Source organism: Arvicola amphibius, chromosome 2 (genome assembly GCF_903992535.2).
Source record: "Arvicola amphibius chromosome 2, mArvAmp1.2, whole genome shotgun sequence".
Classification (NCBI taxonomy): Eukaryota; Metazoa; Chordata; class Mammalia; order Rodentia; family Cricetidae; genus Arvicola; species Arvicola amphibius.
Window position 1 is genome coordinate 34,996,388 of NC_052048.2, and position 26,591 is coordinate 35,022,978.

General features: G+C 40.6%; 1 protein-coding gene across 10 annotated transcripts in view; it reads right to left on the reverse strand.

Moving 5' to 3' along the window:
- Positions 1–481: 481 nt before the first annotated feature.
- The window catches only part of Setd5 (SET domain containing 5), an 84,284-nt gene continuing 58,174 nt past the window's right edge, over positions 482–26,591 (reverse strand). For all 10 annotated transcript variants that reach the window (XM_038320191.1, XM_038320189.1, XM_038320192.1 and 7 more), the window contains 6 exons: positions 20,501–20,748; positions 14,146–14,616; positions 5,367–5,665; positions 4,010–4,143; positions 3,508–3,596; positions 482–2,920 (listed from right to left, as the gene is read on the reverse strand). In XM_038320191.1, the coding sequence (XP_038176119.1) occupies positions 2,312–2,920; positions 3,508–3,596; positions 4,010–4,143; positions 5,367–5,665; positions 14,146–14,616; positions 20,501–20,748 (1,850 nt within the window). In that variant the 3' untranslated portion in view covers positions 482–2,311. The remainder of the gene's footprint in view (positions 2,921–3,507; positions 3,597–4,009; positions 4,144–5,366; positions 5,666–14,145; positions 14,617–20,500; positions 20,749–26,591) is intronic.

Consider the following 26,591-nt stretch of genomic DNA (forward strand, 5'->3'; position numbering starts at 1 on the left):
AATCAGCACAATACACTTCGTACCACAATAATGTCTAGTATTGCCTTTAAATAAGCGACACCAATGTCTAACTGCTGAATAAATGACAGGACACTTTTCCAAGTCAAGTCAGTTTCTAAAGGTGTGTTCCAATACTGTAGATTTCATTAACATTGGCCTGATACCAATCCCAGATGGTCCGAGGAAGACGAATTAGGATTGCTGGCTGAAATCCACTAAGAGCAACTCTTTTGGACATGGGTCCATTTTGCACTTGGTCAGGTAAGGTTAAAATCAGGGAAAGTTATGTTCCAAAACTGAACAAACATATTCTCAACATGATAATGATTATGGTTAAGAATTTTATTATCAAAATTATTACATCTCTTGTGAAAGTTCAAATGTTACAGCAAGGTGTAAACACTCCACTTGAGGAAGAAGCAATGCTCCTTCCCTTCCAAGAGTCCCCCCTCCCCCCACCCTCCCCCCCCCAGAGGTCTGGTCTTGACAGCACCCTGCCCACACAAAGTGGCTGGGGTCTCTGCACGTGCCAGGCAGGGTGAGGGCCGCCTGCCCGCTGGCCTCTCCCCTTGGCTTAGCCAAGGGGAGAATGCAAACCCCAGCCCAAATGGAGAGACATTTACATACGTTTTATATAATATACAAAGAAACCGGCATCCCAGGCAACATGATTTCCACTCTCAATGCTCTCCCAGACTGATGGGTTTGTGGGGAAAACAAAGACAAAAAAAAAAAGAAGAAGAAAAAGAAAAAGAAAGTAAAGTACTATGCTGAGGGTTCAGCATTAAAAACAAAAAACTAAAACCAAAACAGAAAAATCTCCCCTCATTTGAGCAAACACCTGATTTCAATTTTGAAAAGTGAAATTTTGTAACAGTCACACACAAAGAGAGAAGACTGTGCATATGATAGTTGTAGGTCAGGGTAGAAAAGGAGATGAAAGAGGCTGGGGAATGGGAAAGAAAACAGATTAGAGGTAAGGAGGGAGACTCACAGTATATCTTGTCCAAAAGAAGTACGGTCCACTGCAGCACCAGGGATCACACTGTCATACACTCTACCCTACCATGGTTATAGCTGAATACAAAATTAGATAAATAAAAACACGCCAGGTATTACAGTAAACAAGTGAAAGAAATAAGCTGGCAACCATATGGAATTTAAAAAGATTGTGTACCCCACCTGGGCTGGCTCTAGGCTCCTCCAGGGGTGTACAGCAGGCACAATGCACTGATGGGGAGAAGCCAGTCTGCACTTGTCTCTCATCCAGAACAGTGTTAGGGGTATGGGTGATTTGTTAACTCTCACCTGCCCACTCTCACGTAAGCATCCCCCAAGGAAATGTGGGGCAGACCCCACACACAATCACAGCCCTGTCGGTGCCACTCTACAACCCTATCTGCCCCATTCTTACCCTGCAGTCATGAGTGCACACTTCTCAGTCATGGAGGCAGTCCTGCTCTTAGGACGGCAACTCCTGATTAACTGGGAATAGGAAAACTAAAATTCGAAGGTTCCCCAGACCACTGGATCCTTCCTAAACGGGCCCACCTCCTTCTCTGCTGACTTCACATGCTATTATTAAGCCACTGAAACGAGGGAAGGAGTGAGATGGTAAGAGCTGGGGCCCAACCCACCCCAATCTGCTCCCAAATAACCAAGAGCTGACCACCAGCTCTTCTCAGAGGGCCAGGCAAGCCTCAGAGTAGGTGGCAAGCATTCCTCTCTGCCCACTTCCTTTAAGACAAAGGTAGGGAGTATCCTGGTGGACACACCTTGACCATGCACCTGCTCTTGGAATGGTTGTCTCACAGCAGACCTTACATACCTACCTTTTTTATTTCCTTAAGCGCACAAAACCCTAACACTATTTAGATGGCTTGGGGCTTTGAGATTGGCTCTTTCCACTTTTTTCTTTTGAAAAGAAAAAAAAGTTTTGTTTTTTTTATTGAAAAAGATGTCCTTACTGCACAAGTGACTACAGGCTACAGGCAAGGATGGGAGACATAGGCTTCAACACAAGTCATTGCACTTAGAACCGTTACTAATCGGAACACCATTTGCTTGTTAACAATGTACCCTTACAGCAGGGAGAAACTTCTTTATAGTCTCTGCTTCAGACAAGATTTACATCTTTCTCCAGGGCCGGAGGCCAGTCACGACCACAAGTCTTATTTCTTGCTGACCAGACCCATTCCTCTGGCACCTTGTACCCCTCTTCCCCAGCAATATGCTCGGCCTTGGTTCCAGAGGCAGCTGGAAGGAAGCAGCTATGGGCTCATCAAGTTCAGTTTGCCCATATCCAGAAGCCCTAGGAAAGTCCTGTCTGAGTCTTGACTCCTGACCCTTGCAGTGGCTGGAGTCGGTACTGTTGTACACCCCCACTCCCACGATGTGGGTAGTGCTGTGAATTGGAAACCGCAGATACCCTGGAGGCCTGGTAGGCAGCTGACTGCCCAGCACTGGGCAGACTGATAGTCCGTAAGTCTGATGGCAATGATGACCTAGAGTTCTGAGGAAAGGAGGTGGAACTCAGCGTTCCTGTGCTGGGCTGAGAAACCGAGTCTGAGGTTGGTGAGTCTGAGGGGCCCTGTGGGGTAGGGCTAGCAGCACTCGAAGAACAGCTCCTCCTTGGAAGATTGCTGCCAGTGCTGTTTCCAGAATGCGGCTGGCTGCTGTAATACCCTGCAGTCCCCGTAAATGGGGCCAATGAGTCTGTGGACACAGGGTGGGCAGGGCTGGGGTAGGATGCGGAAGAAAGGGATGATTCTGAAGAACCATGTGAGGGGGGGTTTCCAGGTCTCAGTGCAGTAGTTCGATAACTGTATCCTGGAGACTGGGTGGGATGTCCTCTGAAGGGGGACGAGCTCTGCTGAAGGAGGCTTTGTGGTTCTGTCCGTGGACTGTCACACTGTAGGAGCTTCCAAGAGTAGAGAGGAAAGCAAAGAAAATTAACACAATCCCGTCAACAGTGGGTAGTATTTACAACATTCTAGTTTTATTATTATTATTTTGGTTTTTTGGGATAGGGCTTCTCTGTATTACCCTGGCTGTTCTAGAACTCATGCTGTGGACTAGGCTGGCCTCAAACTTATAGATCCGTCTGTCTCTGCCTCCTAAGTGCTGGAATTAGAGGTATAGCCACCTGGCTACAACATTCTATTTTTATTCTTTGCATTAAAAAGTGGTGTAAATGTATGTGCTACAACACTAATACGGAAGTCATAGGTCAAAAAGAAGCAGTCCATTCTTTCCTTACACTGTGTGGGTTCTGGGGATTAAACTTAGGCCATGAGGTTTGATTACAAGTACCTTTACCCACTGAGCTATCTTACTAGCCCCCTGAAAATATCTTTTAAAGGATACCAACAGTTGTCAAATGGCTGTCTTACAGTCTTGCTGACACTACGAGATGCCAGCAGCTGACAGTGTATCATGACTAGGAATATAGCATCTAATAAGCTCCATAGGTACCCGTCCCTAGAGCTCAGCAGTCTCTTGACTTACCTGGTAGCTGTATCTGGAAGGGCTGTAAACAGTTGCTCCTTTAGAGAGTGCTGAGCTCAACGGTTCTGGGCCTTCTCCATCTGCAGGGTCTGGAATGCATTATAAAAATCAATTTTAACTTCTCAGAATACATATAGACATCATCCAGTCAAATCATCAAATGTTATCAACACATGCTGCTCTCTGTGATAAAATGAGAACAGCATGTCAGGAGGGCAAAGTAGGTGGTTAATTATGCGCTAAATTTTAAATGCCTCATCTTATTCTTGTCTCCTTCTTTCTCTTCATCCTTCATGGAGGTGGAACTCTGGAACTTTGGAGAGATGAGAGTTACAGAAAAGTATCCCTTGGGAAAAGAGCAGACAGAGAGCAAGCAATGCTAGATCTCATGAATATTGTAACTCAAAGAGCAAGACTGAGCTGGAAACTAGCATAGAGCCTAAGCATGTCAGAAATGGACTCCCTGCATCCCAGCGGTTGTGAACTGCAGACCTTTGCTCACCTGACTCTTTCTCTGTGATGTTACTCTCCCACGTGGGAGAGGGCTCTCCCTTTTGGGCCACTCTCACACTGCTTCGGAGAACTTTAGGGATGCTTCCTCCTTCTCGGAGTCGCTCAACCGATGTAGGAACCATCCTGCAAAAGTATAGGTTTCAGAGTTAAGAGCCAAGAGTCTGAAACAAATAACCATGACAAAGATGGTGTAATAGAGCCTCTCTCTTTTCTTTTGAGACATCCTCATTGGCCTGGCTTTGTAGACGAAAATCCTCCTGCCTCTGTCTCAAAGGTATGCGCCACCATCTGGCTGGCCACAGTACAGTTTCATATCTGAAATTTTCTCCTCTGTGAAGCTGTGTTTCTGACACATATACTGTAATTTAACATAGAATTCTTAGGCTAATGAATATAATAATTTGAAACTTTGTCTCTTCTTTCCCAGGCTCATTCCTTCATTTCAAGATTCCCATTTTTGAGGATCCCTGGAGCTCACTGGTCAGAGACTCTGCCTTAATCAGTGAACTCCAAGTTCAATGAGAGATCCTGTCTCATAAGATAAGGTGGGAAGTGGTAGAGGCAGGCACCCAGTGTTGACTGTGGACCTCCAAATGTACGTCAATATATCCTCCTCCACCTCACCTCTGAAAAAGGAGTAATATGAGTACCCCTAGTTGGGGTACTATAACACGTATTTATAATCCCAGCACCCAGGAAGCAAAGGCAGGTGGATCAAAGAGTTCAAGGCCAGTTTGGGCTTCAGAGTGAATGAACCCTTGCCTCAAAAAATTACAAGGGAAACCAAAACCAACCTGAATTCCTAATTCATCCAATATTTAGAACCTGTCATTAGTACTACTTACTTTGTTTTCTTTGTTATCTCCTAAACCAGACAAGTTCTTTCAGAGTATCTTATTCCTCTGAATATGCTATCTGCATGGGACAGAGTTCTTCTGGAATTAGAGGAACTTGGAGTTGGCAAGATACAGGTGCTTGTTACCAAATCTAAAAATCGAAATTCAATCTCCAGAACCAACACAGTGGCAAGGAAGAACTGATTCCTGGAATTATCCTCTGACCTCCATATCCATGTATGTATACACACTTGGCTGGACTGTTTACTTTTCATACAAATGAGGACAAGGAGCCCTCTAATAAAACTGCTTATAGGTAGCCACAACTACACACTGTCTGGTGAGACTCTGAAGGGTGACAATGTGGCCTATACTAACTAGTTGAACAGGAGAGAGAACAAATTTGTTGTCTGTTTCAAGTTAAGTTACATTTTAGGTAAAACTGGGAATAATCTGAACGAACACTTCCTACCTGGATTTAATTATAAAGCTAATTAAATATAAACTTACCACCTACTGCTGATGTTTTCTTGAGGTCTGCAGTGAGAGGAAGAAGTGCCCCTGGAATCTGATGGGCTTACCGCCTCCAAATGTGATGTAGAGGAATGAGATGGGGAGAATTTTTTGTGAGGGGATGAGGGGGTTCGGGCTGAGGATCCCTGCACACCATGGGCAGCAGCGTCAGAAACAGAGTTACTGCTGCCTTGCCCAGCTCCTGCAGACTTGCTTTTGCTCTGTGAAGAGTCACTTCCCCCACCAGAATTCTCCTTGGCTTCTTGTTTCCGTTTGCGGTACTCTAGCAAGGATACCTAGATGTGAAAAAGAAACTATTATTAGTGAGTGGCTTACAGGCAACAGGGAAGGGAAAAAGAGTCCTGGGTAAAGCAGTAGCAACTCATGCAAACAAAGAAGGCACCAATTATGACAACCTTTGTTGTATTTTTAAACTATACTTATGCATGACATCTGTGAATGCTAAGTGCAGGTGTCCAAGTTGGAATACCCCTGGAGAGCCAGAGTTACAAGCAGTTGTGAACCATCTGATGTGAGTGTTGGAAACTGAACTCATAGACCCTCTGGATAAGCAGTATGGGCTCTTAACCACTAAGGGATCTTTCCAGCCCCCATATAACAATCTTTTTTCAGGTATAAAAGAGATCTAATCATTGCTATAGATTCAAGCCAACTAGAAACTGGTGAGAGGGAAAAGAATATCCTAATGTTATTTTTGAAGAATGGCACTCAAGTAGACTGTATCCTTTGACTTTCTTCAGAGAAGCCTGTGAGATCATTACCTCCTCAGTCACCTACCAATTATGTCCAACAATGGGAGCATCTGTACGAGGACACAAAAATGGAATTCTTCTCTATCTTAGAAAAAACCATTATCATTAACTCCCTAGAACACCACTCCACTAAGAACAAACAAACCCACAATAAATAAAGTACCATCAAGAGGAAAAAGCCTATTTTAGGGTTCTTCATTATACTCAAAATCTGCAAACACATGATGGTATTGGGATTGGGGACTCTGTGTTACATATAAGGGGACAGAAGCATTTTAAAGCAAGAAGAAATGATTTCATTTATAGACTTCAGCAAGTTATCTGTAACTTGGAAACTTTTTCCCAATCCTGAAACCACATTCTAATCTTTACTCAATTTTTCCCTGCTGTGGTGTATCGCTTATTGAACCTACTGTAGAATCTTGCTTCTTGATTAATCTATTAGTTATATTAAGGTATAGGTTAAGTTTACTGGGCTTTTAATTTTTTATGTGTCCGTAATAAGCACATATAATGCACATATGGGTGAGGGGGAGGTCAGAGGACAACATTTTTGGAGTTGGTTCTTTTTCAGGGAGTTTGTCTTAGTATTTCTGCCCTTGTGCTGCATATGTGGACTTCTGGCTGATTCTCGTCTCTACTTTGCATATTGCTATGAGTGCTGAGACTGGGACTATAGACCTGAACTATTCAATCTGGCTTTAAATTTTAAAACATTTCTGTGTGTATATGAGTGTTTTGCCCGCATGTATATCTATTATGTACACAGCAGGTACTGGCAGAGGCCAGAAGAGGGTGTTGGGTTCCCCTAGGACTAAAGTAAAAGATCACTGTGAGCAATGTGGGTACTGGGAACTGAACCTTACTCTTTGAAAGAGCAGCTCAAAACTTCAAAGTCATCTCTCCAGGCCTGGCTCTGGCTTTTTAAATGTGGGTTCCAGAGATCAAACTCAGGTTGTCAGGGCTACATGACATGCACTTTTAACTGCTAACTCATTTTGCTGGCATGTATTTTATTTTTTAAGGGAAGAGTTGGGTTTCTTTGAAGATAGTCTCATGTTGTCCTGTATGGTCTCAGATTCCTGCCTTCACCTCCCAAGTACTTAGATAGATTGTAGTCAAGTATCACCATGCCTAGTTCTATTTGGCTTTTCAAAAAAAAAAAAAAAAATTTTTTTTGAACCAGGATCTATGTAGCCCAGGTAGGCCTTGGACTTAAGAACTACATACCTTAGTCTTCCAGGTGCTGAGATCACAGATACACGACACCACATAAGCTTATTTCAATTTAATTAAAAAAAAAACCTCATTTACTTATTCACTAATGTGTGTAGGTCAAAGGGCAACCTGGGGGAGTGGGTTCCCTCCTTCCACTATGTATGCCTTGAGGATCAAACTCAGGACGGTCAGACTTGGCAGGAAGTGCATTTACTATATTATTTGCTGGGTATGGTGGGGCATACCTTTAATCACAGCACTTTCGAGGCAGAGGCAGGTGGATCTATGTGAGTCTGAGGCCAGCCTGGTCTAAAGCGTGAGTTTTAGAACACTTAAAGCTACACAGAGAAACTCTGCCTTGAAAATTCAAACCAGGTTGCCGGGCGATGGTGGTGCACGCCTTTAATCCCAGCATTTGGAAGGCAGAGGAAGGCGATCTCTGTGAGTTTGAGGCCAGCCTGGTCTACAAGAGCTAGTTCCAGGACAGGCACCAAAGCTACAGAGAAACCTTGTTTCAAAAAACAAACAAACAAAAAACATCAACAACAACAAAAACAATGAAAAATCAAACCAGTGGCTAGAGAGATGGCTCAGTGATTAAGAGCATTGGTTGCTTTCCTAGAGGTTCTGCGATGTAGGTGGGTCTTCTATCTATCTGTTGCTTTCATTGGTTAATTAATAAAGAAAATTGCTTGGCCTGATAGGTCAGAACATAGGTAGGCAGGGAAGACAGAACAGAATGCTGGGAAGAAGGCAATGAGGCAGACACCTCAGGCAGTTGCCATAATTCTCCGAGGAGACAGACGCAGGTTAAGATCTTTCCTGGTAAGCCACCACCTCATGGTGCTACAGAGATTGCTAAATATGGGTTAAAGCAAGATGTGAGAATGAGCCAATAAGAGGCTGAAACTAATGGGCCAAGCAGTGTTTAAAAGAATACAGTTTGTGTATTGTTATTTCCGGGGCAAAGCTAGCCATGCGGGAGCTGGGTGGCAGGACGCAGCCGGCAGCTCCTACTACAGAATGGTGCCCAATGTGGATGGCTGCATCCCCATAAAGCCGGAGACAGCTTGGGAAGTAATTCTAGAACAAAATGACAGCACTGCGCATGGTTTCTTGGTAGCAGCAATTTCTCGGATCTGATCTGCTTGCTAGAGGCAAGCCAAGCACTCTCATATAAGAGAGGCTTCCTGACTCAGCTTTAGCTGCAAACCCCTGCAGCTCTTTAAGAGCTCCTGCCACGAAACACTTAAACGGTGTTGATGAAAAGCTGAACGCATGCTTTTCAGTTTTTAGCCATAGCAGAAAAAAACCTGTGCCGTTTTAAAATGCCAGCTTTCTGGGCTGTCCTGCCGGTGCAAACTCTGACTCTTTGAGGCAGGAGGGCCAGCTACAGAGAGAGGACTTGAGGGTTGTCTGTGGACATACTTTTGCAGCTTGCTTGCTGGCAGGGACCTCGATAGAGTTGTCGTAATAAAAATGGCTCCGGCGGTACCTCTGCCATGAGGCTGGAAAGCTAAGGAATGGACTGGATCTAGCCATAAAAGCCATAGCTTTAATTCTCTCCATAAAGACTCATGTGGTCAGAAAAAGAGAGATACACAGTAAAGAGAGATTCAAAGATGAAGAAAACCTCTAAATGGTTTACAGTGTGTTAAAAATATACGGAGGCTAAAGGTTAAAGTTCTTAAAAGTAAAAAAGAAAGAGAATAGTTGGGTGTGGTGGAACACACCTTTAATTCCCATGCCTGGGAGGCAGAGACAGACAGATCCCTGTGAGTTCAAGGTGTTGTAGCACACACCTTTAATCCCAGCACTGGGGAGGCAGAGGCAAGTAGATCTCTGTGAGTTCAAGGACAGCCTGTTCTACTGAGTTATTCTGGGACAAAGATATACAGAGAACCTGTCTCAAAAAATAAAAGTAAAAATAAACGAAATAGAGGTTAAAATAAAGTCGCACAAAGATGGAAAATACACAGAGAATCTTGATACTGTATGCTATTATGCTCTCTTTAAATTGTTTGAATGCTGAGGAAGGAGCAATAGCTGCTAAAAGATATTTGTTTATAAATGCTGCTGAACTAATCCAAGATAGACATTTTGAAAATACCTTGACTTCAAAATTTGGATCTAAGGTTATGATGCTATAGAAAATTTCGTCTTTTGTTTTCAGAGGATGAGACCCTATGGATTGCTTCTATCCCAATATTGCCATATTGGGATATGAAAGACCACTCCCTCCTGAAAGGTTGCTGTGAACACCTTCAGAAAATTACTTCATTCAACTGCCAACTGAGATGAACCTAACATACATGTAGAAGGTTCTGTGTCCCTCCATCCGGAAAAAGGGGAAATGATGGAGGAGTGTCTATGTGTTACTTTCATTATTAATAAAGAAACTGCCTGGCCCATTAGTTTCAGCCTCTTATTGGCTAATTAACCCATATTTAGTAATCCGTGTAGCACCACGAGGTGGATAGCTTACCAGGAGAGATCTTAACCTACGTCCATCTTGGAGAGGAGAGGCATGGCGACTCACTATGGCGACTGCCTGAAGCGTCTCCCAGCTCTGCTTCCTTTCTCCCACAATTCTGTTCTGTCTACTCCGCCTACCTAATTTTCTGTCTCTTAAAGGGCCAAGGCAGTTTCTTTATTAATAATGAAAGTAACACATAGACACTCCTCCATCACACACAGGTTACAACATGAAAGACCTGATTAACAGCGCCCCCATTAAGCACAAAGCAGTTTGGAGAGAAAAAACTGCACCCATATTCCCAAATATTGCTTATGAATGTTCTTTTACATTTAAAGGGGGAGATTATATAGATATGAATAATTTGCATTGCTATGGATTTTGCTTTATTAATACAAATTTAAGGTCAATCTTGTTATAAGTATTTCTGATCTTGATTAAGCTATTGTGATTGTGTAGTTCATTTTAAAAATGTAATGTACAACTAGGAAATATAGGTTGTTAGTGGATAATCATCGATAATAGTCAAGTTTGTAGTCATGTTAGATTTTCTAGATATATAGAGATATATTTCAGTTAGATAGGCATTTTCATATCTTTCAAAGACTATAGAATATGGCATTTAAATGTTTTAATAATTTAGGGCTTTTCATGACAATGAGACACGTCTGCTCCTGGCAGCACCAGCTACTTCAAAAGGAAGATGGGCATTGAAGAGGCTCCTTATGGAGTTTGATAGCCATTTGGGCAAAAAACTGCTCTTGCATGGACAATTGCATGAACTGGACACAGAGAACTCTCAGAGAGAGAACTGCTGAACTTGCCTAAAGGTGAGATGATCTTTCGGGGTTCCTGATTCATGAAAGAGTCTGCAAGACATTCTGCAGGACACAGCAGATAGTGACTGAACTGCCTTTGAAATTTCCTGCTTCATAGAAATGTCTGCTGGAAACTATGGGCCTGTAGGCCGAAGATGGATGCCCCAACGGTACAGAGGAACTTTGGGTGACTGTCCAGGAAGCAAGATGTCTCTGTGTGTAAGTTGCTTACTTCTCATTTACTTAGGCAATATTATATCCTTCTGGAGTCTTTGATGGAGTTGAAGAATAGATAGGTAGTTATAGTTGTTTTCCTTTGTATGATAAAAGATAAAATAGATATAAATATTGTAACTGTAATTCTTCTTGATAACTTTCTTATATTTAATTTTACTATGTTAAAGTTAAAGCCTTTCTTTTTTGTTTAAACAGAAAAAGGGGAAATGATGTAGGTGGGTCTTCTATCTATCTGTTGCTTTCATTGGTTAATTAATAAAGAAAACTGCTTGGCCTGATAGGTCAGAACATAGGTAGGCAGGGAAGACAGAACAGAATGCTGGGAAGAAGGCAATGAGGCAGACACCTCAGGCAGTTGCCATAATTCTCCGAGGAGACAGACGCAGGTTAAGATCTTTTCTGGTAAGCCACCACCTTGTGGTGGTGCTACACAGATTGTTAAATATGGGTTAAAGCAAGATGTGAGAATGAGCCAGTAAGAGGCTGAAACTAATGGGCCAAGCAGTGTTTAAAAGAATACAGTTTGTGTATTGTTATTTCCGGGGCAAAGCTAGCCATGCGGGAGCTGGGTGGCAGGACGCAGCCCGCTGCTCCTACTACAGTTCTGAGTTCAAATCCCAGCATCCACATGGTGGCTCACAACCATATGTAATGAGATCTGATTCCCTCTTCTGGTACATATATAAGACAGAGCACTCATACACATAAAATAAGTAAATAAAAAAGAAAAATCAAACCAAACCAAAGTAAAACAAACCCCACTTTACTCTGCTGCCAAAAATAAAACTAAACAACCCTATTTTATTGACTGTATGTGTATGGTTTCAGAGGGAAAAGGGGAAATGTGGAATGCTTTAGAGCTGGATTTACTGGTGTTTGTGAGATACCCCACGTACTAAGTTCTGAACTCAGATCCTGTGACAAACAAGTAAGTGCTTTTACCTGCTGAGACATTTCTCCAGTCACCCATTCCTTGGCTTTTTACTGGTAACATTCAGTACAAAAACTTGGCACATTTATATGCTTTGGTATTTTTGCCTTCATGTAGGTCTGTGTAAGGGTGTTGGATCCCTTAGAACTGGAGTCACAGTTCTAAGGTCTAAAGTCACAGCTGAAAGCTGCCACATGGGTGCTAGGAATCAAATCTGGATCTTCTAGAAAAGCAGCCAGTCCTTTTAACCACTGAGCCATCCCTACAGTTCAATGTTATGTATTTTGCTAAGTCAGCACTATTCATGAAAGGCTTTGAGCCCCCATCATTATCTTATTCCTTATTATGTGTCAGTGTTTCCTTTTCCTATCACAAAGGCTCTTAACTTTGGGCCTAAAGTGTGAAAAATCACAAAATAACCATAATGATAGCCTATGCATAATTTTTATATAAAATCTTGGAGAACTTAATTGGATAATGAACACTACTGTAATTGAAATAAATTCACAAGGCTCTCTTCTCTCTCTCCTCCCTCTCCCCTTCCCCCTCCTCTCTCTCGTTTTTTTGAGACAGGGTTTCTCTGTGTAGCCCTAGTTGTCCTCGAATTTGCAAAGATCCTCTTGCCTCTGTCAACCGAGTGCTGGGTGTGTACCACCACTGCCAGGCATCACAAGGCTCTATTTCAGTGAGTATATAACCACCTTTTCTTCTATGAAAGAAAACACACAGGATACTCTGCATTTTTAGTACCCAACAAAAAATTACACCCAAGTCACTATGACAACCCAAAATACTGCCAAAAGCACAGACTAAAAAACAAAAGCACCGGCAGATTTTAGGTTTTGTGATTTTGAGAGCAGGCATGACGATAAGCCTCACCCCATGACAAGCTCTCTAAGGTCTGGCCCTACCCACTGAGCTCCGTGTTTGGGTCCTGGTTTTCACTGGCATCGTCACTACTCTTAACTGTCTGTGCCATTTGCATCCCAGTGCAGTGTCACCAACAGACTGTACAGTAACATCCTCACCCAGATTTGTTGGCCTATTTGTATTCTTTGCTTGAAATGTGGATAAACCTGTCAGTTCTCAATTCTTACCTCTCAAGCTAAATAAAGACTTCCTGTTCATTCGTAAACTACCCAGTGCACAGGAGATTTAAGATATGAACAACTTCTCTGGAGCAACTATCACCACCATAGTTCACGATTTATCAATGTTATTCTCCAGTGAAGTCCCATGAGCTAGGAGGCGATCTAGCACATTGACAGCAAGACCATGCAAACCTGGAGTAAGAATCAGTGTAGTGCCCTGACTCCTTCATTTATTAGCTTTGTTACCCAAGGCAAATTACTCAACTACTGCTTTAGTTTTCTCACATTCAAAATGGGGAATTCCCTAATTATACAACCACTGTACAACAAAATGAATTACTGAAAACAAAACATGATCTCTATGTAGTTCAGGTTGGCTTTGAGCTCTCTAAAAAAATCAACTCATGTCTGTCTGTCTGTGGGTGCCCACAGAAGCCAGAAGAGGGCAGCAAAACCCCTGGAGCTGGAGTTAACATTAAACTCAGGAGCTGGGAACTCAAGATGAGTCCTTTGTTATTGGCCCAGTCCTCCAGCCTCTGGCACAGAACTTCTCAATCCTTCTGCCTCAACTCTACAAATGGGAGCTGGGATTATAAATTCGAACCACATCTGTCTGAGAAAACACATCTGATGGTCTTAAAATTGTGACCCAAACTGAATTCTGTAACACAGCTTTCAGTGATCTTCCAGTGTTCTAGCCTTTCAGCTGCACAAGTCAGCTATTTAAAATTTGTTGTGCTTAAAAAGCCTAGGAGGGCTTCAGTTTTGCAATCTCACATCAACCTCCAGAATGCTAAAGTATCTGCTTTATTTGTATTTGGGATGCTGGAGAAGGAAGGACTTACCATGCTACACAAGTATTCTTCTACTGACTACACTTTCAGGCCTCCTGGCTATTCACACTTAGCAGTTAAACTAATACAGTCTACTTCTCAGGATCTGAGAGAAGCCAAGACTGAACTGAAGACAACTTAAGTTCAGTCCCAGGATCCACAAGGTGGAAGGAGAGAACTGATACCACAGGTCATCTTCTGACTTCCACATATGTTCCTTTGGCGTATTCATGCCTACACCCCACATAAGCCAAAGAAATATATGTAATTAAGTAAAAGACCTAATTTTTCACAGATCACAGCAGAGAGTAGGACAAGCTATACAGTGGAGCTTGGAAAGTTCTGAATTAATCTGGTTAATATTCTTTAAAAGAGGTCCTATGAAACATGAGTACTTACTTTTTTCCTTTGTGGCGGGTTCTGAGGAGCAGATGGGACTCCTTCACAGGCTCTTTCACCGCTAGGTGACATGGATCCACGAGAGAGGTCTTTCATAAAACCATGTTCATATCTACTGGAAAAGCCTTCTGCAGGGGAACAATATCCTCCATCTAAATGTAAAGGCTTCCTGTCCCCCACCAAGGGGGACCCTCTATACAGTCCATCTGCTCGAGGCATAGCGTTCAAAGGGGAGTAGGCGTACATCAAGTTGAACTCTGTCCTAAATGCCTGGTCTGAGTTTCTCAGCAAGGTCTGAGGGCCATCTCCACTCCTGCTTGAGAAGCCAGCCTCTGAGGTTGGAACGACAGAGGGATGAGAAGTCAGGTCAGGATGACTACAGTTGAGCAGGGAAGGTCTATCAGCACAGCTGTGAGCGCTGGAGTCTGGGTATCCCACTTTTGTCAAATCCAGGTCTTTTCGGTGACAAAGCTGAAAGGATAAAAAAATCAACAGAGATATAGTGCATGGTAGAAAGGAAAAAGTCAAAGTGCAGAAAGGGAGGTAAAGGGGCACAGGTGTACAAGGGGAGGGATGGAAGCATCAGAGAGAATCATTAACATGTCAAGTCCATTGAGCAATGAAAAGTGCCCACAAGCCAGACTACTAAGAAATCTCAGTGTTTCCACATGAGAACACTGGGGAAGCGGGCACCAAGCAACTGGACAACAATCACTCTGGCCAACTGAAACACACTTGGGGGCTGGCAGTGCAGTCAGGGGCATATGTGAGACCCATAAGCACAATAGGAAAGGGTCTTAAATTGCTGGTTTCTGGTGTTATACATTACTAAATTAGTATTAATAGAATGGTGAGGGAAGGTGGATAAAAGTAGAAGGTAGCCGAAAAGTCAAGCATATAAATTACTGGTTAAGTAGGACTAGAATTAAAGATAGCAACCAACCTGTCCTTTGTAAACTTATACCTTGAGTAATGTTTCTCATGCAACTTTCTGTCTGCTCAATTCTTCTTGTTGTGTCCTCTGCTGCCTACCAATGTATAAAAGGACTGCTAATGCCTACCACTGAAATATCACTACACACCCGTGATAAAACCCACCTACTATTATTCCCTAACATCAAGATTTTCTCTATTAGGTCAATTGCCTACAAAGAAGGTACCAGAAATCCAAATACCACATCAAATATCAATTCCCTGCTATAATAGAATCTGTAGCAACCAAGGTCAGAACAACCTAAACTTTCCCAACACCCAGGAAATCAACAGTAAACTAGTGGAATACGATCTTTTCAGTGTCTTAATTATCTATAGAAAAGCCTACTGACTCAGAATTTGGTTAATTCTCAGGAAGTTGGGCCCTAATTATTTTAGAGTGGGATTAAAAATTATTTTCTAAAAGATAGAGATTATAATTTTCTCTTTAAGAGGAAAAAGGTTCCGTGTAGATTTATAGAGTTAATAATTACCACATTTGTCCAAAGTTTATAATAAAAGCTAACACTAAAATCTGAATTTAGGATCTTTACAGCAGAAGGGTTTCCAAGAAATGACTCATTGATAGCCTAAGAGGTATCAATTACTGTACAGCAACCATATCCCAGACACTGGAGAACAGAGAGTCTGTAACCCAGAATTCCTTGCATATTTACATGCAGTAAGGCACTCCAGAAAAGATGAAGGAAAGCTGAAGAAAGTTGGGTTCCCAAAGGAAGCTGCTTAACTATCACCCGAAGCCTAATGCAGAGCTGTCAGTTTAAGCCCCAAAATAAGTCGACAGCATGATGAATACTCAGACAGTGCCTACCAACTCTACTTTCCATGTTAACATGCAGACGTTATTCATTACTTCTGATAGCACACAGAATCTGTAACTGTTGAAGATTTTCTTCTTTAATGAAACTCTCAGTCACTGCTTCTCCCAAGTGACAGCAATAAAACCAACCCCACAACATATATACAGCTACTTAATTTTCCTTGGTCTACTTTCATAGCTCACAGAAGATTCAATCTATTTGCTATGAATGAGTGGCCGCCCTCCAGCCCAGTATCCCATTCACTCAGATTCCCAGCCCTTCCACACATTCAGGACCACATTCATGCACTCACTCTCAGCCACCATGTGTGATTGAGATTGTGTGATAACTACCTTTATGACTATACATAGGGGAGCCCTCAGGGAAAGAGTTCTAGAGGAGGGAAAAGCATCTTGTTATTCATCTACTTCAAGAACCAAAACACAAGACAAGCATGGGTATTAGTCACAACTTTTTTTTTTTGGAGGAGGGGGTAGGTGTGGTTAAGAATGTACAGGGAAAATGCTTAATTGTAGAACTCATCTCCATGGACAAAGTGATTTGTTAAATGCTTCCTGGTGTTGTTCCCCCCCACCCTCTCCAAGACAGGGTTTTTCTGTGTAGCTTTGGAAACTGTTCTGGAACTCACTCTGTAGACCAGGCTGCCTCAAATCACAGAGATCTGCCTGCCTTTGCCTCCCCAGTGCTGGGATTAAATAAAGGCTTGCGCCACCATTGGCTGGTTTTGTTACTTTGGTTTTTAGACAGGTCTTGGTGTCTTGGAAAGCACTTAAGGAAAATTAGGTATAATGTTTCATGCTGTAAGTAAACACCTCAAGTAGACTCAGGAAAGTTATAAGAAATGTTACAGTGTTAAATTTTTCTTTTTTTTAAAAAAATTTTAGAGGACTTGGGGTTTCTTATGGGATGGCAAGAGTACCATAACCCTTATTCTTCCTAGAGGAACTCTGTTCCTTCACCTCATACCCCTCTGATCATCATCTTTCTTCACTTCCTTACTAGCTTCAGACTTCAATTTTGAATTATCCAGGGGAATACCTGGGAACTAACAGAAGAGAGAGATGACCAGTTCCTCTTAGACTTGAACGACTCTACCAGAGTTACAATCCATTGTATTTTAGGGACTACAATAAAACAAAATACCTCCTCATCACACACACAAAAACCAACAAAAATACTATGTATATGTATATTTGTTCTGTGACCTACACTGGATAGAACATTTAGCTGAGGCAGTACCTCTCTATACTGGGGACTGAACAGTGAGCTCCTGATAGGGTGATATAAATGACAACAGGAAAGTGATGATGGCAGCTATAACAAGGACTCAGGATACCAGGGGCTGGAGTAAGGGGAAAATTCTCAATATATAGACTGTCAACAACTGTGGCCCAGATAGCAGACGTACGTCATGCCATAATAGGATATACTGAGCTGCTTCAGCAAAACAAGGTTTGGATAGTAAATGCTTTCCAGTGGGGAGGGTGCTGGATGTTCAAGACACACTAGAACCTGTGTAAGACAGAGTGTATGCACATGAGAGCACACCAAAAGGGAAAGGAAAGGTTAAGTAGGCATTGAAGTTGCTTTTATTCTTCCTCTAGATTCTTTCTCTTCCTGAGGAGCTCATTCTTGACTGTGTACCTCATCCCCTTAGTACTAGATAAGTTCCAAATGTTTGTCTCCTATTCAGAGTTTTTCCATTTTTACATTATATGTTTGCCTGCCTGCCTGCATGTCTGTGTTATCACATGCGTGCAGTACCTGGCAGGATCAGAAGAGGGCATTAGAACCCCAAACACTAGCATTATAGATAGGTGGGAGAGGCCATGTGGGCATATTGTGAATTCAAAGTTGAGTCCTGAAGAAAAGCCAGAGGTCTTAACTAGAGTCACTCTAGTCTGTATTTTATTTTACTTTTAAATTTTTTTAACAGAAAATTTTATTTCAACACTTTCTTCTTCCAAATAACTGTACATTGGAAGAACAATACAGCAGTTAAGTTTCGGATTGTATCACCTTTCAATATATTATTTCCTTTTTAGACTAAGAGCTGTCTTCAAACTGAGGGGTTTTAGATGTATGGCCTAGGCCCAACTCGCTGTGTTACAGTTTTGATGAAAAAAGCTTGCAAACCAACCTTTCTGTACTCAAATGTAGAAAAAAACCATTGCTATCAGAATGATGACAAAGACTCCCCCCCCCCCCCCCTCTGTGTATGTTAAACCTGCATGTATGTCTGCGTACCATGTGCCTATGGAAAAGAGTATCAGATCCCTGGAACTGGAGTTAGAGGGTTATGAGTCACACCACATGGGTGCTTGTAATCAAAGTCCAGTCCTTGGCAAGAACATCAGTTATTCTGAATTGCTGAGCCCCTAAAATAGTTTAACTTATTTTTAAAAATTATATGTGAATGCATATGTATGTGTCTGTATGTTAGTGCAGGTGCCTAAGGAAGACATAGAGGGAGATCCATCCCTTGGAGCTGGAGTTACAAGTAGTTGGAATCCACCCAATTTGGGTGCTGGCAATGGAAGCTCGACTGCTGAGCCATGTCTTTAAATCCTATTTTTAATGTTTAAAATTTTACATTTATTTATTTTATGACTCTGTGGTGAAGCCAGAGGTTCAACTTGTGGAGTTGGTTTTCTACTTCTACCATGTGGGTTGCTGGGCTGAACTCAGGTGGTCAGACTTGGCAGCAAGTAGCTTTACTGATGAGCCAGCCTGCTTCCTGGTATTTTAACTGTACGCTTAGACTGAGATTCACCAAAATCCATGTTCTTTCTCTTTTAAAAGATCTTGCATTTACATAGCATTTTATCATTATTACATGCAGCAAGGGATAGAAAATATGCTGAGTATAAACTTGCTTGTTTTGGAAGACTTCTAGTTTCATTAATTATAACGTTAATAATGAAGCTTAACCTAACCTGTCATGATAAGGTGCAACTCTATTCCTATAACTGATTGCACTCCAAGGATAATTTCTTTTTAGGATACTGTACCATGAAATTCTAATTGCTAACTGAAAGTTTAACTATTAAGCAGAAAAAGTTACAATGGTCAAAATTCTGCTTTAATATCTGATTAAAAAGAGTTGACAGTGGAATATAATTTCACTGGGAAAATCAAATGTAACCTGGATGACATTTTCCCACCCAGAAATGCCTGCTCTATATTACATGAATAACGACTGAGTTAGAAAAGAGGACATTGCTCTGCTTTCACTGTTGCTAGATCTTTTACATTAGTCAAAGAAGAATCCAGGTGTTATTAATCCTTACACACTTATAAAAGCTTCAACAAGAGTGTGGCTGTTAGACATTCAGCTCTATCAAGACAACAACAGAGAAAAGAAAATCAGACTTTTTAGTGGGTGAATTAAGTTGTCCCCCACCACAGAGTATCTATTTAATTAAAGCAACATACATGCAAAAGATGGGTTTTAATACAAATGGATTATAGTCACATCTTCCATTTGAACTTGAATACTAAAGTTATTGAGTATAACTTTTAGAAACAGTTTACTACATATACTTCTAATGTAATCCAACCTTTAAAGCATGTTTCTAGCCTTTTAGTCTCTCAGTCCTAACACATTATAACACGGAGGGAAAGTAACCTGGAGTGGTAAAACCAAAACAAAACAGCAGCAACAACAACAACAACAAAAAAAAACAACAAACACATTCACCATAAGCCATACCCCAGTATTTCTTTTTTTTTTTTTTAAGATTTATTTATTATGTATATAGTATTCTGCCTACATATATCCTATAGGCCAGTAGAGGGCATCAGATCTCATTACAGATGGTTGTGAGCCACCATGTGGTTGCTGGGAATTGAACTCAGGACCTCTGGTAGAGCAGTCAGTGCTCTTAACCTCTGAGCCACCTCTCCAGCCCTACCCCAGTATTTCTAAGTCTCCGTCTCCTGAGGCCATAGTGGAGCTACCAAAGAACCTGCAAAGACACTATATAGTTAAAAGGTCTTAAGCACACAGATGTGAGCCCACAGTGCAGTCTGAGTGCCCAGGCTTGGGAAACTAATGGGGTACCACAGGCACCTAGACATTTCTTTTGACTGATACATAATAAAGATGAAGATCTAGCATACTTACTACCTAAAATTAAGGAGACTGAAGGACTGAATGCCAAAAGACAAATAAATGGGATCTCGGCGGCACTGTCCCTATTTTGGCAAGAACAGGGGCTGCCAAGCAAGAGGCTACCAGCTACCAGTTCACAGTGACTCTAGGTTTTCTTTATTTCCCCAGAGTTCAAGTGAATATATTTTCTTTATAGGCATGTTAATGAATTTCACAACACACACACACACACACACACACACACACACACACACACACACACACACACACGACAAATCATCTCATAAATTTGCAGTGGTCTAACCATGGGTTTTCTTAATGCGATGAAGAAGGAAGACAGTTAAGAAACACCTGAAATGATATATGAAGAGTAAGTGTAAATAATGATTTTCATATCAATCACTCCCAACAACCAAACCCCAATCACCTCAAACTGCAGAGGAGTGTTGGAGCGACTAGCAGTAGTAAGAGATGCGATTGGTGAGAACATGAGGCTGTATCCATTTCGACACTCCTCTTCTCCTGGGTGAGTCTGGCCAGGTGTGGACAGCTGGGGACTCTTTGAGCCTGAGCTGGAAGGGGGTGGTGTAACTGGAGACAGAGGCCGAAGCAACTTGGTGATATTCTGCTCCATCAGATAGCGAGACTTCCATTTCTTTAAAGGGCTCAGTAAGTCTGTGAAACACAAAACTTGGATGAGAACTGAATCATATTTTACTGTAAGGCAAGGTAGCAAAGGGTTCTGTAATTGGTCCTTCTTCATAACTCTTCTTATGCCTCATCCCTTTATCTTCTCTACTCAAACCCAAAGCCTAAACATACTTCTAATCACTACAATGAATGTAACTTTGGAAGCATGCTATGTCCCAGAGAAACTCCACATGAGTCTGAACAATTTTAATGTGAGTACTTAAACCATTCTCTACTTCTGTACCACCACCTGCTGGGTTGTCACACCTCTATCCATCTTTCCTTATTTATCCGTGTACTCTTTCAGCAGCTCTTCCAGCAAACACAGTAGGAGACACACATGATCTTAGACTCTTACCTAGCTCCTAGTGGTCAAATGTTGAACACTAGGAGCTAGAAACAGTTCCTATAAAAACTTCTCAACTACTAAAAACAAAACAAAACTCCTTCTGATTAGACTAACTGTATTCTTAGGTACACACAAAAAAAGCAAGTTACCATACTAAATATTTTAGTGATTATGTTTTGTATTTGATGTAGTGTAGTAACTTGTGTTTAAGAGGACCTTCAGGAAAAACATATCTCAGAGGAAAAATATACTTTTACTCATTTATAGTTAAAAATCATTAGTATACATTACATGCAAAGCTAGGTGTGTAAAGGCCACTATATATTTATTCTCTTTTCAAAGACCTTAGAGAATACATGTAAAATACGTTTGTTCTTACCAGTATGATCAAATTTGACTATAACCCCACCACTTTTGAGGCTCAAGTAGTTACAAACAAAGGGCCTTTGAGATATCTGACAAGTGAAGGTGCTTGTGGCTCAATCCCTGGAGCCCATATAAAGGTGGAAGCAGAGAACCAGAACCAACTCCCAAAAGTTATCTTCTGAACTCCACATGCATACCATGGCCCCTCAGTAAGAACAAAAATTAAAAAAAATATAAATTACCCTTCAAGGTATGTAAAGTCAGATATAGTGTCAAGGGGCAGTAGTCCCAGCTACTCAGGTGGGTGAGGTAGAAGAATTTTTGAGCTTAAGAGTTGAAGGCTAGCCTAGGCCTGAACAAAACTATGGATTCCATTCTCAGAAAACAAAACAAAAACCAAAGTTGTCTTGTATACCAGGCATTGTACGGTGTACTGGAAATGAAAATTTAACATGTCTATAAATCCTAGCATTACTGCTATTTTCATCACCCTATATTGAAGATGAAGACTAATATATAGAAATAAAAACTAGATGTTGTAGCACCTGGTCCATGTTTCCCTAGCCTATATGCTACTGAAGACCAAGTTACCCTAGACGGGAGCTTCTGCAAACAGAGCTTCCACCTGTAACCATCCTGCCTTACAGTCTTAATAAAAGCATATTAAACTATAGCCCCATGGCTTGGTGGGAACAATGATCAGAGATGTGCTTAAGAACATCACTCTGGTGATATAATGGTATGGAACTAGAACTGTGAAGCTACTGGACTCAACAGAATAACCAATACAAAGAAGTATGAGGCAATGATTATGTTTAAGTGGACAGGATATTTATTTTTCTGTTTTCTCAGGATTTTTCATTTCCCTACACTGAAAAGAGTAACTTTCCAATTAGCCTATAAAGCATGTGTTGCTTTACTCTTAACATGCTTAGGTACAAAAAACAAATAAACATGTAATTCAAGACTAACCTGCACAGTAACTTTTAAACACTTCTGAAGAGTTCAAACCCAATCTTTAAGAACCCTGTACTGGGAGTTCAAAAATTTTAACTACTAAAGACTTATTTTGTAGTAAAGATCACTGTAGGAAAGTTTGAGGAAGCAGCCATACAAATGAATGAATGTGATATCTATTTAAAGATATTTACTAAACACTTAGGATGCTATCTTCAACAGACAGACCTAGAGACTGCTGGAATTCACAGATCAGTAGTCTGTCATCTCTTTTCTGATTTTTTTTGTATGCAGCTGTCAAATCTTATGTCTAACATACACATACACTCATCGTTTAAAAAACGTCGACTCAATACTTCCCAAGATTATGTAAACAAACAACCATGCATTTAAACCCACAAATGCAAGTTAAAATGATTTCCCACAAATTTCTCTAATAAGGAATAAAATTTTCTAAGTCTCATTCTTTGGGGTTAGCATGGGTTTTTGAAATAGGGTCTTACTTTGAAGTGACCTTGAACTGGCCATGTAATTCAGGCTGGCTTCAAACTAGCATCCTTCTCCTAACTTCCAAAACCTGGAAATACAGGCATGTGCTACCATGTCTAATTTATAAATACCCTTTAAAAATGAGTAAATGACATTAATATTGCCAAAATTTAACCTGTACTAAATATTCTCCTTTACTGCAATTATAAATACTTCAATGACTAAAAATGTTGTTCTCTATCCTTTTTTTCTGTACTTATTATTAGGACAAATATAGGGCTTTTTGTTGTTGTTGTTAAAGAATGACTACGAGGCTGGGAGCTATGCAAACTTGAGAATGTGAGTTTGAATCCCCAATACCAATATGAAGAGTCAGATATAGCTGCACTCTTGTCTTGTAACCCCAGTGCTGGAGGCGGAAGTGGACCAGACTATTAGGGCTTGCAGATCACCAGCCTAGCAGCAGATTATTCAGTAAGAGGATGTTTCAAAACAAATAGCACAAAGAGCTATAGGTCTGCTCACTGCCTCCTCATTCTTCATGATGAACACCCACACATTTACATATATTTACTACCTTTGTATTTATTGTGTAAATTATCTGCCCATATTCAGCATACATTGTATGTGGGTTTTTTCTTGTTTTATAATGTTTTATAAGAGTTCTATAAAGATGTTGACTGTCAAAAATGTTACAAATATACCTTTTCAGCTTGTTTGCTCTTAAAATGTATTTACTGGGACTAGAGAGATGGTAGTGGTTAAGATCATTGGCTACTCTTGCAGGGGGACCAGGTTCGTGGTTAGTACCCACATGGCAGCTCATAGCCATCTCTAACTTCAGTTTTAGGGAATCTAATGCTGTCTTCTGAACTCCACGGGCACTAAGCACACATGTGGTGTATGTACATGATAGGTATAGGCAAAATATAAATCTAAAAAGTTTTTATTGTCTTTATTACAAAGCTTTTATTAGCTAAATGTATCTGTCATTTATCTCTTGCTTGTTACAATTAAGTCTTAGCAATCCCTAAAACTATGAAAATGTCACTTACTGATCTATGACCTTTAAGTTTAACTTTTAATTCCTATTTGGCTTTTAAAAATATTTCATGTCATATATAAATGTATATGGATGCATACATGCAATGTTGAGCACTTCAAAGTCAAATGACAACTTGGGGAGTTGATTCTTTCCTTCACCATGTGGATCTCAGGGATTGAGTCCAAGTTCTCAGGTTTGGCAGTGTGTCCCCATTTTTTTTTTTAAAATGATCTCAATATATTGAGTCTGTAACTCAGTATGCTTATGTGTGTTTGAGAGCAGGTTCTCACCATGGCCCAGTATGTAGTCCAGGCTGAGATGGAACTCACTGTTGGCAATTTTTCTGCCACAGTCTCCCAAGTGTTGGGGTTATAGGTGCAAAGCTTTGAGGGTTCAACTGCAGGACACCCATACATGCTGGGTAAACACTCTGTACATTTAGCTATATCCCTTACCTAATTTATACTTAAGAGGAAAAAAAAGTGTCCATTTATACTACACCTGTGTAGAGGCCAGAGGTAACTTTTGGGAGTTTGTTCTCTTTTTACCTCCATAGCCTGTGCTTTTGTGGCCTGTCTCCACAACACCATCTCACCATGCACTTGCTTTTTACACGGTTCTGGAATCTGAATTCAGCTGCATCCCACACATCCTGCTTTTTTTACACTGTTGTAGAATCTGAATTCAGGTCCTCAGGCTTGTGAAGCAGGTACTTTTAGTCTCTGAGCCATCAACCCTTGACACCCTAAATTATACTTAAAATTAAGTTTAGGGAGTTGATTCCTACTCCACCTTTCTAGTAGGTAGCAAATACTAGCACTTTTCCTTCTTTGCAAATCTTTTGTAACAAAAACAGCTATAACTGGGTTTCTCTGTGGAGTCCTGGTTGTTCTAGAACTTGCTCTGTAGATCAGTCGGGCCTCCAAACCCAGAGAGATCTGCCTGCCTCTGACGTAAGTGCTTCGGTTAAAGGCATATACCACCATGCCCAGATAGCTCATCTAAAAGTTTAGTTTTCATAATAAACACAGCAGGCAAATGTTTTAGATAAATTCATTAAACAATCATACACATGACACTATCAAATTTATGAGTGGATGTTGCTTTCTCCATTTCAAATGTCAAAAAAAAAAAAAAATATCAAGGCAACTTTATATTCCTAAGAGAATTGGTCATATATAACATCCTTTAAACCTCTTACAGATTCAAGGAGATGAGTAAATCTAATTCACAAGTGACACTTTCTCTTGATCTAAGATCAATTTGATAAAACCAATCAAGTATAAACTATTTAAAAAATTGTGGTAACAGATATCAAATAAAAGGCTTTTCTACCACTACCACTGGGTGAGGACCTCAAACCAAGAATAAAAATTAAAAGGGCCTGTGAGATGCCCCAGAAAGTGAAGGTTTGCTGTCAAGGCTGATTACTTGAGTTCAACTCTCAAGATCCACAAGGTAGAAGGAAAACAACTGATTCTTGCAAGATGTCCTTTGAAACTACAAATGTGTAAGTGAATGTGTGCACACAAGTAGACACACACACTCTTATACTTCTTTAAATGTTAATGATAATATATTTCATCAAGGTCATGTAGATGAACACAGTTCAAAATCACAAATTCTATTACTCTTTAATCAGTTGGAGTTTGTCTTTTTAAAAATTTGTCTATGTAATTTTGCAACTATTAGCAATTATGAATATTCTGTACACAATTATTTAGTGTCTACATCTTTATAAAGGACCTACAACTAGTGAGTTTAGGATTATAAATATTTTTAAAGCATATGAACAGATTGGTTTTTGTCCTTTATTTGGCTTTTCAAGACAGGGTTCTCTGTGTAGCCCTGGCTGGCCTAGAATTCAGAGAATCACCTGCTTCTGCCTCCTGAGTACTGGGATTAAAGGTGTGGGCAACCACTACCTGGCTCTTGCTGTTCTATTGTTTTACTGAAAAATCATGTTATTACTATATTAATTCAAAGACAGTAGGACCACAAAAACAACAGTTAATACTATTTGAATTTAAGTATTGGGTGTGGTGGTACATACCTCCATCTGGCATATAGGAGATTAAGGCAGGAAGATGGCAAGTTTGGGGCTAGTCAGGATTACATAGTGAAACCTTGTCTCCAAAAAAAAAAAAAAAAAAAAAAAAAAAACCTGAAACAAATCAAAACCTATCAACCAAAATAAAAAGAACCCAAAAATAGTAAGAGAAAATATTTTAATACACTGGCAGAGGATCCAACCATTTAACAATCTCTCAAGTAGTTGAAACTCCAGAGCAATTTACCATACCTCTATTTCACAGCCCTAATCTAGCTGTTTTGTTCCATATTCTACTTTGCTCTTGCAGATGTGCTATGATAACTCAGCCATTATGGTCACAGGGAAGGTAATTGTATATTTTTAGCAAAGTACTTTATAACTACCTTTCCAAGTTTTATTTGAAAAATTTTAGATTAGCTAAGAATCCAATTTTTAAATGATGCTTCCTTGGAATCTGTTGGAGGAGAAAGAATATGGGTGCACAGAATTTATTCTTCCCATTAGTGAATACGGAATTTCCTTTATGTGTGAACTTAAAAAGTATTTTCAATAATTTTTTTGCATCACAT